Below are 15945 nucleotides of genomic sequence, written 5' to 3' on the forward strand. Positions count from 1 at the left end.
TTCTTTGCTTAAGAATTCATAGCAACACATTGCTATTAAGAACTAGTTGGTTTATTATCAGACAACACATTACCAGTTCATCCACTAGGCTCACAACTGCATACCTCATCATGGATGACCTAGACTCAATTGACTGGATTTTATTGAGTCTTGAGAACGTCACGTGACTGGCTAAACCACTCACAATGCAACAGCTCTACAAACCTGTGAGCATGCTCTCGGGTGCATACATTACTGGAATCATTCGAATTTTGTTGACATAAGCCGACAGTAGCATTAGTCCATTCGCCTAAATTGTTCAGATCACCTCTTACAGTATTCTGAAAAGCATGCTCAAGGAGTATAACATTTCCAGTTTTCAGAATGCCATAACTACACACCGCACCATCTATAAACGATTATTTTTATGCTTTATTCTTAAATTTAAAATTCATCAGACCGGAAGCGGACATAATCCTGTGAAGAAGTTACATTTACTAGAAATTGTATTCCTATTAATTTAAAATATTGAATAATAGTTTGATGAGTTTTCTTTTTAGTCTTATTATATTCTAGTGTCCCATACAACGCCCCAGTTAGAGTCTGTATGTATGGAGTTTTGAATTCTGAAGTATTTGTGGCAAGCAGATTGTCCGAATCCATAGCTTCTATCTGTAACCTTCTGTCAGTAAAATGTATTTTAAAATATATTCAGGTGGCATTGCGTGAGCCATGCCATTTTGCTTATCTGTGAGGTATTAATCACAGCAACTATTTGCATTTATATAGCATCTTCAATATAGATAAAACATCCCAAGGGGCTTCACAAGAGTGTTAGGTAAAATTTGACACTGTTTAAAAAAAAAAAGACAGGATTATGGGAGGTGAATTTGGTGAGTGGGAGGGGGGAAATGGTTATTTATAAACTGAATTGGAAAGACACCCAGATCCTAGAAAGTGAAAGGGAACATGAATTGTTTCAAGGAGGGAAACCACACTAGTAACCGTACATTATTATAAAAGAAAGACTTGCATTTATATAGCATCTTTCACAAATGTCCCAAACTGCTTTACATCCAATGAAGTACTTTTTGAAGTGTAGCCACTGTTGCAATGTGGGAAACGCAGCAGCCAATTTCCGCACAACAATCTCCCACAAACAGCAATGTGACGATGAACAGTTAATCTGTTTTTGAGATGTTGATTGAGGGATAAATATTGGCCAGGACACCGGGGATAACTCCCCTGCTCCTCTTCAAAATAGTGCCATGGGATCTTTTACATCCACTTGTTGAGTGGACAGGGCCTCAGTTTAACGTCTCATCTGAAAGATGGCATCTCCGACAGTGCAGCACTCCCTCAGCACTGCACTGGAGTGTCAGCCTTAATTTTTATGCTCAAGTCTCTGGAGAGGGATTTGAACGTACAATTTTCTGACTCTAGAGGTGAGAGTGCTACCCACTGAGCCATGGCTGACATACATCACATTACAGGTGAAGATAAAGGCCTGTATTTATATACCTTTCGTTCCAAGTGTTTACATAGTCGTGCCAGGGCTTCGGTTTCCCCTCCTTGCCATACAGCAGGACCAAGTTCACTGGTATCAAATCCTGGAAGACAGCACAATTAATCGTGAAGTCTGTGTGGGACAATGCTTTCTTCTTGCCATTCTTCAATGAAGTTTAAGGACATGTTTATTTGCAACCACTAAAGCTCAGATTGGTCCCCTTGGATGACAAGTCCTGAATGCTGATTGGTCCCCTTAGAGAACAAGACACACCTAGCAGTTTTTCTGGAATGTGTAATTAGATCCACCCTGACTACGTAATCAATTACTTTGCAAAGTGGAATTTGAGCCATTCTGACTGCCAACTCTAGACAGAACAGAGCTCACTTGGAACAGACAGGGCTCACCCTTGTGGGTTAAGACTTTCTTCCACCCCCCCAAACAAGTTTCTCCCCCCCCCCCACCACCTAAGTTCCTGACCTACTTCCCCTGCCTAGGTGCCCCCCGGCCCTCAAACAGGTTCCTGACCTTCCCCTTTCCCCTCCATATGGGGCATTGTGTGGGTCACAGATTGTTAACAGGTTTATTGGGTATGAAGTGAATAGTGACAGTGTCATGACTTCCAGATTTCGTCCGGTTCTCGCTCTCAACCACACCCCTCCCCTTTAGAACTGGATCACGTTCTTCCACCCTCTCCACTGTGCTCTCTGTACTCTTTACATTTCCCACTTGCCCTACACCGAGTTACTGACCTCCACACTCTCTCCCTATGATTCCCCCCTCATCACCTCTCCCTCATGCCCTCTTCCCTCCCCCCCCCTTTCTTACTCAGATTCTCTCCCCCTCTCTCCGATCCCCCTATCTCTCCCTCTGATTCCCCCCTTTTCCTCTCCATCCGATCCCCCCTTTTCCTCTCCCCTCTATCTCTCCCCCGATCGCTGCCTCAACGCTCATCCCGACCGGAGGCCACCGTTTCCAGTTAAAAGAAACCTCACAGGATTCAAAAGACCAGCTTAACTGCAACTTAAAAAAAAAAAGTTACTTAAAAAGAAAGGAGAGCACTGCAGTACAAACACTATTATTTACCAAGCTCTTCCAGCGATGGTATTCCATACTTCTCATCGTGGTTCTCTTGGATATATCTCGTGCACTTTTCCATCTGGTCCAACGTCACTGTGTTGACTGGAGCTTTGGGTAACTCCAGCCGCTTGATGATTGTTTGGAAGCGTTTGTACGTGAGCGGGGTTTTATTGCCGTTGACCTCGATTATTCTGAAATACATTACAGTCGCGCTTTTATAATTCATAGCAAGTGTTAAGGAGATATTTCTGCTTTAATAACAGCCGACACCAATTCCACTATTGAAACGGTTAAGTTTTTTTTAAAAAACTATTAAAAAAATATTTTCCGAAATAAACAAAAAAAGGAAAATAATAGAAAAAAAACAATGGCCCTCGAATTCCGGTCGAGCTCTTCCCGCGGGCAAACGACAGAAAGAGAGAAAAAAGATGCGCACTTACCTGTTGCTGCTGCGCCTGTTGGAACTTCCAAGCCCGAGGCCTCTCGTGACTGCGCGTCATAGCGGGTGCACGTGCGCAGGCCAGGAACTGGAGACAGTAGCCAATCAGGTGTAGTATAGATTCTCATTCATAATAATAGGAATTCCGTAAGTCCTATGAATTCCCTATGAATGAGAACCCCCCCACAAACACAATAAAAAAAATAGAAAATAAACTACATATGTAACATTAATTTGAATTAAAGTTATTAAAAAAATATATATTTTCCTGACTTTTAAAAAAAAGTTTTTTTAATTAAGCATTAAAATAAACTTACCGTAGTGGGGAGGGTTTTTAAAAACAATAAAATGTATTTTTATAACTATTTTAAAATACTTGTGTGTATTTTTAAACACTTGCACCTGTAAAAATAGGCGCAAGATTATAAAAGGACATTTGCAGGGCAAGATCTTCGTAAATATCGTAAATCTTGCCGTGCAAGTGTCCTCGCTCCCGAGATATGGAGGATCTGTCAAGCCAGAAACTTCGTACGGACCCGGGACTTCAGAATTTCAGGGCCAATGTGTCTATCAACTGTTTTACACTGACAAGCAATACATAGCTTTGTAAAAAAAAATATTTAGCTTCTCTAAGCACAGTGAAAATAATCTGATGCAAGATTTATATAATGCTCCCTTTATACACTTCCTGCCCAAATGGATCAATATCAGACGGGTGGCACTTGTTTACTTGACTCACTTCAGCCAGCACATGTTCAGTATCGTGACTGCCCGGGCAGCTTCACTGTGATCTCCTACATCACATGCACTGCAGTGTGACATTCACCACACAATCCTAACACTAGGTAGCAGAATATCAATAGATCAACTTGGCAACACACACACGGTTCTCAACACACAGCTCTCAATACACATACGTGCACGTATAACCACAAATCTCACCTTGGCAGTTTGAGAATTTGAATTCAGTATTTCTTTTTTAAAAATCTGGAAATAAAAAGCTGGTTATCTGTAAACATGACCATGTCGGAAAATATCTTCCCTATTGCATACTATATTCCTTACAATATTTGAACTATATTCAGAGGCTGTTTCCCTTGGCTGGAGAGTCTCGAACTAGGGGGTCATAGTCTCAGGGTAAGATAAGATGTTGGCCCATTTGGGACTGAGGTGAGGAGAAATTTCTTCACTCAGAGGATGAAATTTTTGGAATTCTCTACCCCAGAGGGCCATGAATGCTCAGTCGTTGAGTATATTCAAGGTAGAGAGCAATAGATTTTTGGAATCAAGGGATATGGGGATAGTACAGGCAAGTGGAGTTGAAGTCAAAGATCAGCCATGATCCTGTATAATGGTGGAGCAGGCTCGAGGGGGCTTATGGCCAACTTCTGCTCCTATTACTTATGCTCTTGCGCATTACCAAGAACAAGGGCACCCCACACAAAACAACTTGCACTACCTTTATACGGTACATTTTACACATAATTGGACCATCAAATAAAAATCATCAATTTGATTTAAACCGATACTCAAAGTAATTTACCGGTCAACATCATACAAGGTATGTGAGGTTCGTACAATAACTTCTATCCCAGCGTTCCTTGCCAGCTTCATAATGGCAGCGTCCCTCTCCTTTCCAAAAGGCTCGGAATCGTATTCGAAAGTCAGTCGTGTCACGTTCCATTTCTGGCGCAAGAAAAATAAACTGCATCATGTCACAATTAGGTGCTAAGGTTGCATGAGATGGCAGCGCAAACTCAGCAAAAATAAACTGCATCATGTCACAATTAGGTGCTACGGTTGCATGAGATGGCAGCGCAAACTTAGCAAAATACACAAGGGTGCAATATGCCGCGATAAGGTGCGTGCTTACGCTCACAACTTCCCACATGTAAAACTCACCGATGGGCTGGGGAGGGATAAAAGGGAGGAAAGAGAAATATGGGGTGCAGTAGCATAGTGGTTATGTTACTGGACGAATGATCCGGAAACATGAGTTCAAATCCTACCACGGCAGCTGGGGAATTTAAATTCCGTTAATTACATTTTTTAAATCTGGTAAGTAAAAGCTAGGGTCAGTGACCATGTAACTACCGTATTGTGAAAACCCACTAATGTCCTTTAGGGAAGGAAACTCACTGTCCTTATCTGGTCTGATCTATATGTGACTCCAGACTCTTAACTGGCCAAGCAAGCCAATCAATTGGTTCAAGGCAGCAGCTCACCTGCCAGCGATGCCCACATCCCATGACTGAATAAAAACAAATTGACCGAAGCACACAGTACAAGCAGAGGAGCAGAGAGGTTAAACTGGTGCTACTACCTCACATGTAATTGCAATGTGGCAAGTTTCCATTATAAAAGTGAGTGACAAAAAAAAAGCAAGCAGCAAAATGTTGTAAATAGGAATTGTATACAGACTCAAGACTTCTAATGTAGTGTTGTCCACAAATAGGTCTCTAACACCCAAAAGATTGTGATCAAGTTTTGGTATTCATTGTCACAAACAAATACCACAAAAGACATCAAATGTTGACAGACACCAAATTGCACTACGCTACACGAGATGTTATAAATCTGAACTTACCTTAAATAATCTTGGAAATACATCAGCTGGTTGCCCACGGACAACTAAAAGCCTGGATTTTAGTTTCCTCAGACTGGTATCCAGATCTTCTAAGCATTGGAGAAGAAACCTAGAGAGAAGCATTTAAAAAAAATATATATAAAATTGGGAAATGATATTTAAGAGCAGAAGAATGTAAGAATTAGGAGCAGGAGTAGACCACACGGCCCCTCGAGCCTGCTCCACCATTCAATAAAATCATGGCTGATCTTCGACCTCAACTCCATTTTCCCGCCCGATCCCCACATCCCTTGATTCCCTTAGCATCCAAAATTCTCTCTCTCTCAGCCTTGAATATACTCAACGGCTCAGCATCCACAGCTCTCTGGGGTAGAGAATTCCGAAGATTCACAACCTTCAGTGCAGTAATTCCTCATCATCACAGACCTAAATGGCCGTCCTCTTAGTACATACTTTTACGCAAATTTGATGGAGAAAAAACCCCAAAACAATTTGGTGCAATATCTACAGTTGCTCATGAATATACATCAACTTTTGATGGCATAATAAGTTTTAAGGAAAATAAAAGTATCTGTTGATTGTGATTTTTCCTCACTTATCATCTAAGTATAATCACCTGAAAGATAGTCCCTTTACAATGTATCACATTGATGAACCATATATACAATAACTAGATTAACACCTTCTAGTACCAATTGTGTCCTAGGATGACTAGAGGAAATTTGAATTTATTGATTCCTACTTCAATGTACTGAAAATTAAGCGTCAAAATTCCTCCAGTTGACAATTATTCGCTCAAAAAAGGGTTTGTTTCAGAAAGGAGATAAACAATATAATGATCTGGATTTTGCTGTAGAAATAACGGTGAGGCTAACCGCGTTCACCGGTAATAAAGTGTAAATCGGACTGTAATTTCTGGCGACTGCACGTGTGCAGTTAATCACGGAAATCAGGAAGTTGCTGTCCGAATTGCCCCGCTCCTCCACAAGCTGTGCTACACCAGTATCTCGCCCAGAGACTCGGCATTGAAACACATGAAGTGCGTGAAGATATGGTACTTAGGTGATAGATATCCACTAAACGTGACAGAAAAAGTTAGCTTGTCCATTCAAGTGTAAATACATTTTTGCTGCTGTGATGCTTAATTACTACCGAGCAACCTCCCTGGCACTGAAAATTAACTCTTACAAGTGTGGAGTCTCATTCCTTTAGATTTTTTTAAAAATGTAAATTAAATGTTTTTTTTAAACTATCTCTTATCTCTCGCTCTTAATCCCATCCTTCTTTCCCTCTCTTTATTTTACTTTCTGTACCGGATTTAACATTGAATTAAATATTCTAAATGACATGTCTTGGTTCAGTCTCTGCGCTGATCATTAATGATTCTTCAATCTGATTGGTTAAGGAGATGCACAGTTGCTTGACCTGTTCACACAGGTCCCAGATCCCCGATAGTGGGTGCCGCGCCTAGATAGCTCTCTAATCACAGCAGGTTCCAGTGCAAAAGCTCATAGAAAGACTGCGGGCCAGTGTAAGTGTAATGAGAGCAAAACCCAGCCCAATATTCATGTGGACACAAGCCTGAAGAAAATGACCATCTACCAACTAACAGCCTATTGGGAGAGAACTTGAGGCAATTAAACATAGTGCCTGGCTGCCTTTAACAGACCGCATAAACTGGATTTAATTTAAGCAATAAAATTACAGGATATTGATGGTACAGTGGGTCGGCAGTCATTTCACTTCTGAAACCTGGGTCGCATACAGCTTAGAGTGATGGGGTCAGAAGTTTTTCTCCAAGCTATAGGGCCAATGAGAATTAAACCTGGGCAGCGTTGTGCAGTTCAGTGGGTGCTGGCTCATTGTACAAAACTGCCCACAATGCCGAACAAACCGGCATGATATCGGCACCTCACTCAAGAGTGGTTCATTTTGAGTATTCGGACTTGGCGTTAACAGGGGGTTAACGGCCTCAAAATGAGGGCTAGTCGCCTTACCGCCGGGACCTCATTTGAACCCGACTGGTGAGCTAGCCTCGGGACGCCCGTTTGGCATCCACAACTCATCGGTTTTGGGCCATAGGAATCTCGGCCGGCTGTGACGCCTCGGGAGAGGGGAGGGGGTTGGTGGGGCGGGGGTGAGGGAAAGAGACCAGGCCAATAGCAGCCCAGAGTTGTTTTGTGGAGTCAGGATGAGCACTCCTGCTCCTTCCAGCTCCACAGAAATACAGGTGGTAAAAACATAGGTGGCCATTTCCTGAGCGCATAGGCCGCTCTACACCGGTGCACATGGGCAGAGTGTGAGCAGTGCACGGTCCATCTCCCGGTCCTTTACAATTGCAATCAGGCTCCTAACCACAGTTGCATAAGTAGGGGGGCTACTGTCGAGAGGGACACCCCTCTCAAAATGGTGATGGACAGAGCTTCAGCACTGATGGAGAGATAAGTCTACCGACCCCATTTTGAAGCGCTTAGAATCAGAAATTTACAGCATAGAAAGAGGCCGTTTAGCCTTTCGTGTCTGTGCCGTCCGATAAAGAGCTATCCAGCCGAATCCCACTTTCCAGCTCTAGGTCCGTAGCCTTGTAGGTTGTGGCACTTCAAGTGCACATCCAAGTACTTTTTAAATGTGATGAGCGTTTCTGCCTCTACCACCCTTTCAGGCAGTGAGTTCCAAACCCCCAACACCTTCTGGGTGAAAAAAGTTTTCAACTACCCTCTAATCCTTCAATCAATTACTTTAAATCTACACCCCCTAGTTATTAACCTCTCTGCTAAGGGAAATAGGTCCTTCCTATCCACTCTATCTAGGCCCCTGATAATTTTACACACCTCAATTAAGTCCCCCCTCAGCCTCCTCTGTTCCAAAGAAAACAATTCCAGCATATCCAATCGTTCCTCATAGCTAATGCCCCTTACGACCCAGTCAACACCAGTTTCGTTGAGTTAAAGTCAACGCTCTCGAACACGCTCGACCATAGATCAGAAAGAAACATTGCAACTGCCTTTGTTCTTTTAGGAAATGTTAGCAGACACATTCATAACTGTAAAGTCCTTACTCTACAGTATGAAACCACACGAGGCACATTCTGGGGACAAGGTCACTCCGTGACCTTAACTCTTTAATCACAGGACTCCAAAGACGATGATCCTGCGTGTGACCTCCCTTTTTATACCTGTGTGCTCAGGTAATGAATGTCTCCCACAAGTTCACCCCTTGTGGTCAAGGTGTGCATCTAGGTTGAGTGTATACAGTAATACAGTGGTGTTACATTGTGGTTACATACATGACATCACCTTTCCCCCCCCCAAAGTCTTATTGGGATCATAGGTTTAGTCTTTCAGGTGGTCTACACTCCCTCGTGGAGCGCCGCAGTTGGGGCTCTGGTTGTTGGATGCTGACGTGAGTTTTTGTCACCTGTGGTGATTCGGGCCTGTCCGGGCTGACCGCAGGCACTGTGCATTCTTCTGATTGCTCTTGTTGCTCGTTCACTGGCTGTGTTGTGAGCTCCATCTCATGGTCTTCTTCAAGTTCCTCCGTGTCGATGCTGAACCTTTTTTTTTTTAAAACTTGGTCCAGATGCTTACAACCTATCTGACCATTGTTGAGTTTTACCACGCTGACCCTATTCTCCTCTTTGTCAATTACAGTGCCCTCAAGCCAGTTGGGTCCCATGGCGTGATTGAGGATGAATACAGGATCATTTATTTCTATACATCTCCCCCTCGAATTACGGCCATGTGACTTGCACTTGCCCTCAACTATGTCGGTCAGGACTGGTGAATGAGGAACAACCGAGTTTTGAGTGTCCCTTTCATTAGTAGCTCTGCAGGCGGGAGCCCAGTGAGCAAGTGGGGTGGGGGTCCATAGGCCAGCAGGAGACGCGATAGGTGGCATTGTAGGGACGGTCCTTGAATCCTGAGCATACCTTGCTTAAATGATTTGGACCGCACGTTCCGCCTAGCCATTGGAGGCCGGCTTGAACGGCGCAGTCCTGACGTGGTTGATGCCATTGCCCGACATAAACTCCTGGAATTCGTAGCTTGTGAAACATGGGCCATTATCACTAACCAGGATGTACGCAAGCCATGGGTTGCAAAGATCGCACGTGGGCTTTCCACGGTGGTGGATGACGTGCATGAATTCAGGATGATGCACTCGATCCATTTTGAGTACGTATCTACCACAATAAGGAACATCTTACCCATGAACGGGCCTGCATAGTCAACATGAATGCGTAACCATGGCCTGGTGGGTCAGGGCCATGGGCTGAGCGGGACCTCCCTGGGGGCATTACCCAGCTGGGCACATGTCGTGCACCTGCAAACAGTGTTCCAGGTCTGAATCAATTCCAGGCCACCAAACGTGTGACGGGCAATGGCCTTCATCAGCACAATGCCTGGATGTTCACTGTGGAGTTCCCTGATGAATGCCTCCCTGCCCTTCTGGGGCATAACTACCCGGCTGCCCCATAGTAGGCAGTCGGCTTGGATGGAGAGCTCATCCATCCGTCTGTGGAACAGTCTGACCTCCTCAGGGCATGCTCAGTGAGTGGACACCCAATCCCCAGTTAGGACACATTTCTTAATCAAGGATAGGAGGGGATCTCTGTTTGTCCAGATTTTGATCTGGCAGGCTGTGATGGGGGAGCCTGCACTGTCAAAGGCATCGACAGCCATGACCATCTCAGCGCTTTGCTCCGCTGCCCCCTCAGTGGTGGACAGTGGAAGCCTGCTGAGCGCATCAGCGCAATTTTCAGTGCCGGGCCGGTGCCGGATGGAGTAGTCGTAAGCAGCCAGCGTGAGAGCCCATCGCTGTATGCGAGCTGATGCGTTGGCATTGATGATCTTGCTGTCTGACAACAGGGATGTTAATGGCTTGTGGTCCATCTCTAATTCAAACTTCCTACTAAAGAGGTACTGAAGCATTTTTTTTTTTACACCATAGACACATGCAGGCACTTCCTTCTCGACCATCCCATTTCCCCGTTCTGCTTGAGCGCGCGACCTGGAGGCATATGCCACAGGTTGTAGTTGACCCTCAAGCATTGCCCTGCTGCAACACGCACCCAACCCAATAGGACGATGCATCACGTCAGACCAATTTTTTAAAATAAACAGGGGTCGTACAGGGTCAACAACTTGTTCAAACAAGTAGGTTTCGCGCCCGATCCTGACAGTCCCCCCAAAACTAATCGCAACCCTTACGCAGGAGCACGTGTAGCAGCTCCAGCAACGTGCTCAAGTTCGGCAGAAAGTTCCCGAAATAGTTCAACAGTCCCACAAATGAACAACTCCGATGTGTTGCAGGGCCTGGGTGCTCGTCGAATCACCCGTTTTGGATTCGGTGGGCCGAATCCCATCTGCAGCAACCCTCCTGCCCAGAAACTCAACCTCAGAAGCTAAGAACACACATTTAGACTTCTTGAATTGCAGGCCTACCCGGTCCAGTCAGCGTAGCACCTCCTCCAGGTTGTGGAGGTGTTCCTCGGTGTCTCGACCCGTGATGAGGATGTCGTCCTGGAATACGATCGTTCCAGGAATGGATTTAAGCAGGCTCTCTATGTTTCGTTGAAAAATCACACCCGCTGATCGTTTATAACAGGTGCCGTTTGTCAGTCGAACAGTCCCTTGTGCGTGGTGATGGTGGTCAGTAGTTCAGATTCGGCGGCCAGTTCCTGGGTCATATAGGCTGAGGTGAGGTCCAACTTGGTGAACAGCTTGCCGCCTGCCAGCGTGGCAAAGAGGTCCTCTGCTCTCGGGAGCGGGTATTGATCTTATAGGGACATCTGATTGATTGTGGCCTTGTAGTCGCCACAGATTCTGACAGAGCCATCCGCTTTTAGGACGGGAACGATAGGGCTCGCCCAGTCACTGAATTCAACATTCCCCTCTCTCAACAGTTGGTCCAATTCTCTCTCGATCTTTTCCCGCATCACATACGGCACCGCTCTGGCTTTGTGGTGCACTGGCCTGTCGTCCAGGGTGATGTGTATCACTACTTTAGTGCCTTTGAAAGTCCCGATGCCAGGTTGGAATAGTGAATCGAAATGTTGTAAGACTTGTGAGCACGAACTTCGCTCCACAGATGACATTGTGTGAACATACCCCCATTTCCAGTTCATCTCGGCTAACCAGCTCCTTCCCAACAGTGCAGGACCATTGCCCGGGACAATCCAGAGCGACAGCCGATTCACTAACCCATTGTGTGTGACAGCCATCATTGCACTGCCTAGCACCGGAATGATTTCTTTAGTGTAAGTCCGTAATTGTGTCTGAATACGTGCTAATTTGGGTCTACTGGTTTTAAATGGCCATAGCTTCTCAAATTGTTGAACGCCCATGAGTGATTGGCTGGCCCTGGTGTCCAGCTCCATGTGTACAGGGATACCGTTTAACAAAACCCTCATCATCATTGGTGGCATTTTGGTGTATGAACTGTGAATATTCGCCACATGGACCCACTGAACCTCGGCGTCCATCGATTTGCCCCAAAGAACCCTCTTCTGGTCCATCCGCCTCATATTAGCTCAAATGTGCAGGAAGTCTGCAACCAGACTAAATGGCCACTGAAATTGCAGATCCTGGCAGACAAACTGTAGAAATCTGCAAGATCTAGCTGAGTGTTTTCCCCCACATCTCCAGCATGAGTTAAAGTTTCCATTGTTGGGAACAAAGGGACTATGGTCAGGCATTCCGCGCTGACTGTCCCTTTGACTGCTCTTAAGTACCCTATTAGTGGGTGTCAATGGCCCCATCCCAGGCCGCATTGTACACTGTGATGGCGTAAATGTCCGTTCAGCCTGCCATTGTCTCTGTTGAAGTCCTACTCTGGGGTCTATTGCTGCCTGGGAAGTGTTGGACTGCACCTGCCTGCCTGCAGGGCTCTGAGTCGCCTTGATGATGTTGACTCCCTGATCCATCGCCGCGTTAGAGGCAGAATTGCGCACGTATATTATTTTCGTCTCTTCCTCCCCTGCCATTAAAGTTTGAGCTATCAACGCCGCCGCTTCCAAGGTCAAAGCCTTGGTCTTAATTAATTTGCGGAAAATTCCCGCATGACCGATGCCCTCGATAAAGAAGTCCCCTGCAGGAGTCTGTGAACTTAGAGGCTGGCCAAATGCCGGAGGTCCGCGACAAAGTCCGGTATGCTCTGTCCTTCATGACGTCGGTGGGTGTAGAATCTATGTCGGGCCATGTGTATGCTACTTGCCGGTTTGAGGTGCTCCCGATCAATCTGCTAAGTTCTTCAAAGGTTTTTTCCGCCGGCTTTTCGGGTGCTAGTAAGTCCTTCATGAGCGCGTAAGCCTTTGGTCCGCAGCTGGTCAAAAGATGAGCCCTTCACTTGTCAGCCGCTGCATCCCCCAGCCATTCTTTCGTAACGAAGCTTTGCTGAAGCCTCTCGACAAAATCGCCCCAGTCTTCCCCAATACAGTACCGTTCCTCTGTGCTACCGGTGGCCATTCTCGTGGGTCGTGAATTCCCATTTCTCGTCGCCAATGTAAAGTCCTTACTCTACAGTATGAAACCACACGAGGCACATTCTGGGGACAAGGTCACTCCGTGACCATAACTCTTTAATCACAGAACTCCAAAGACGATGACCCTGCGTGGGACCTCCCTTTTTATACCTGTGTGCTCAGGTAAGGAATGTCTCCCACAAGTTCACCCCTTGTGGTCAAGGTGTGCATCTAGGTTGCGTGTATACAGTAATACAGTGGTGTTACATTGTGGTTACATACATAATATCAGACTAACCTCGAGGACCAGCAAAGATCAACGTCGAATCTTAGAAAGATACAATACTGTGTCCTTTAGAGGAGTAGAACAGACCTCAATCCCAACCTATACAATTGGTCTCGCATGTCACTGAGCTTTTAACTTAGCGAGGGTTGTAAAACAGACGACACTGGATTGATAGAATGATGTCACACAGGAGGCAGCCTTTGGCCCATCATGCTTGTGCCGGCTCTTTCAAAGAGCTCTCCAATTAGTCCCAACCCCCTGCTCAGAAGCTCCAAAATATTTCCCCCCTTCTAGTCTTTATCCAATTGCCATTTGAAAGTTACTATTGAATCTGCTTCCACCGCCCTATCAGGCAGTGCATTCCAGATCAGTATAACTCACTGTGTACTTTTTTTTTTGCTCATGTCGCCTCTGGGAGTGAAATCTCGAGGCATCAGGCGTGAAGTTCAGAGCAACAGTCAAGATAGATTCACCCCCCAAACCTTATTGCAAGCTGCAGATGTGCGCGCCTCCAGGTCAATCTCCACCTCCCTGAGGATTTAATTCCAACTCTTCTCTCAGCAATTAAAAATAATTAATTAACAGGATGGACATGGAATTAGGCAGCAAATGAAGCACATAATCCGTTAGTACCAGGGCACACCTCACCAACAATAATCAACACCAACTTGCATTATAGCGCCTTTAACATAGTCAAACGTCTCAAGGCGCTTCACAGGAACGTTATCAAAACAAAATGTGACACCGAGCTACAGAAGGAGATATTAGGACAAAAGCAAAATACTGCGGACGCTGGAAATTAGGAGACAGCAGGACAGATGACCAAAAGCTTGGTCAAAGAGGAAGGTTTCACGGAGCTTCTTAAGAGGAGAGAAATCCAGAGCTTAAAGGCATTTGTTAATCCCACGAAATCTGATTACTTTTTATTTTCAACATAGATTGTTGCTGGCTGCCTGACCCTCACTCCCAGAAATTGGGTCATTTGGGGTTATTTTTTGATGGGGAAAAGAGGTGGGGAAGATAATAAAACAAAATATTAATAAAAACGACAAACCTCCATCTATTTATCCGGATGTTTGAAGATCCTGCAAACCACGGGTCCAAAATGTAAACACATCTGACGGTGTCAGCCCCGGAGAGGGCTCCCTGCAAGGCTGGATTATCGTGCAGTCGGAGTCCCTTGCGAAACCAGTGCACTGAGTTCAACACCATCCTGACTCAACCAGGCACAATGAGTTTCAAATCCAACCCACTGATTCTGTGCAACCGAAGGCACCCTCTGCACGCCACAAACTGCACCCACTGTTGGTGCCTGAGAGGCTCAGACTGATGCCAGACCCGTGATGTAACTGGATCCGCCCAGGGAATGAGAGCAGAGCCACTAGCGTCATTGAGAACAGGCTTCATTATCACCGCTCCACTTGTTGTTTTAAAGGATATAAACATTTTGTCTATTATAAGGTCTATGTTTTTGTTGTTTCTGTAAAACTTGCATTAAGTTGATTTAATAGAAATTTACAACTAGGAGACCTTTAAAAAAAATATATCAAACTGGACTTTAAAAAACCATTGTATTTATATAGCGCCTTTAATGTAGTAAAACATTAAAGGCATTTCACAGGAGTGTTATAAGACAACAATGTGACACTGAGCCACATAAAAAATTACGGCAGATGACCAAAAGCTTGGTCAAAGAGGAAGCTTTTAAGAAGTGTCTTCAAGGAGAAAAGAGAGGTAGAGAGGCAGAGAGGTTTAGGCAGGAATTCCAGAGCTTGGGGCCTAGGTAACTGAAGGCACGACCACCGATGTTTGAGCAATTGTATTCAGGTATGCTCAAGAGGGCTAAATTTGAGGAGCGCAGATATCTCAGCGGGGGAGGGGGGGGGGGTTGTTGTAAGACTGAAATAGATTTCAGAGATAGGGAGGGATGAGGCCATGGAGGGATTTGTAAACAAGAATGAGAATTTTGAAATTGATTTTGAATTTGGTGCTTAACTGGAAGCCAATGTAGGTCAGCGAGCACAGAGGTGATGGGTGAGCGGGACTTGGTGCAAGTTAGGACACGGACAGCCGAGTTTTGGATCACCTTTAGTTTACGTAGGGTAAATGTGGGAGGTCAGCCAGTAGTGTGTTAGAATAGTCAAGACTAGAGTTAACAAAGGCATGAATGAGGGTTTCAGCAGCAGAAGAGCTGAGGCAGGGGCGGAGACGGGCAATGTTACGGAGGTGGAAAAAGGCGGTCTTAGTTATGCTGTGGATATGTGGACGAAAGCTCATTTCAGGGTTGTTATGTATGCAATAAAGATTCAACCTGAGTACCGTTTAGCTAAGCAAGGTACAACCTTGGCTCTATTTTATTAAGGCCCAAAGTGCCTGACTATCAAAATGGTTGGCCTTTTATACCTGAGCAGCACCATGTGCGTGCTGTTCAATGGCCTTCAACAATGATGTCATCTGGTGGCTACAAACAGAATGTACATACATGACAATCCCCCTCCCCCCTCTGAGATCTTATCACGATCTTTCACAGGTTGAGACGGTCCGGTGCTTTGCACTCCCGGGTTGACCATCTCAGTTCAATTCCAGCCTTAGGTGAGTGTGCGGGGCC

At 45.3% G+C, this 15945-nt stretch overlaps 1 protein-coding gene across 3 annotated transcripts in view; it reads right to left on the reverse strand.

The window, feature by feature from the left end:
* Nucleotides 1–14634, reverse strand: part of LOC139280074 (cryptochrome-2-like) — a 34530-nt gene extending 19896 nt beyond the window's left edge. For 2 of the 3 annotated variants that reach the window (XM_070899563.1, XM_070899562.1), the window contains exons 1-5: nt 14392–14634; nt 5593–5701; nt 4549–4691; nt 2573–2757; nt 1501–1589 (exon numbers count right to left, since the gene is read on the reverse strand). In XM_070899563.1, coding sequence (XP_070755664.1) covers nt 1501–1589; nt 2573–2757; nt 4549–4691; nt 5593–5701; nt 14392–14549 — 684 coding nt within the window. In that variant the 5' untranslated portion in view covers nt 14550–14634. The remainder of the gene's footprint in view (nt 1–1500; nt 1590–2572; nt 2758–4548; nt 4692–5592; nt 5702–14391) is intronic. The other variant, XM_070899564.1, reaches the window with a different exon arrangement.
* Nucleotides 14635–15945: the final 1311 nt, after the last annotated feature.

Source organism: Pristiophorus japonicus, chromosome 14 (genome assembly GCF_044704955.1).
Source record: "Pristiophorus japonicus isolate sPriJap1 chromosome 14, sPriJap1.hap1, whole genome shotgun sequence".
Taxonomy (NCBI): Eukaryota; Metazoa; Chordata; class Chondrichthyes; family Pristiophoridae; genus Pristiophorus; species Pristiophorus japonicus.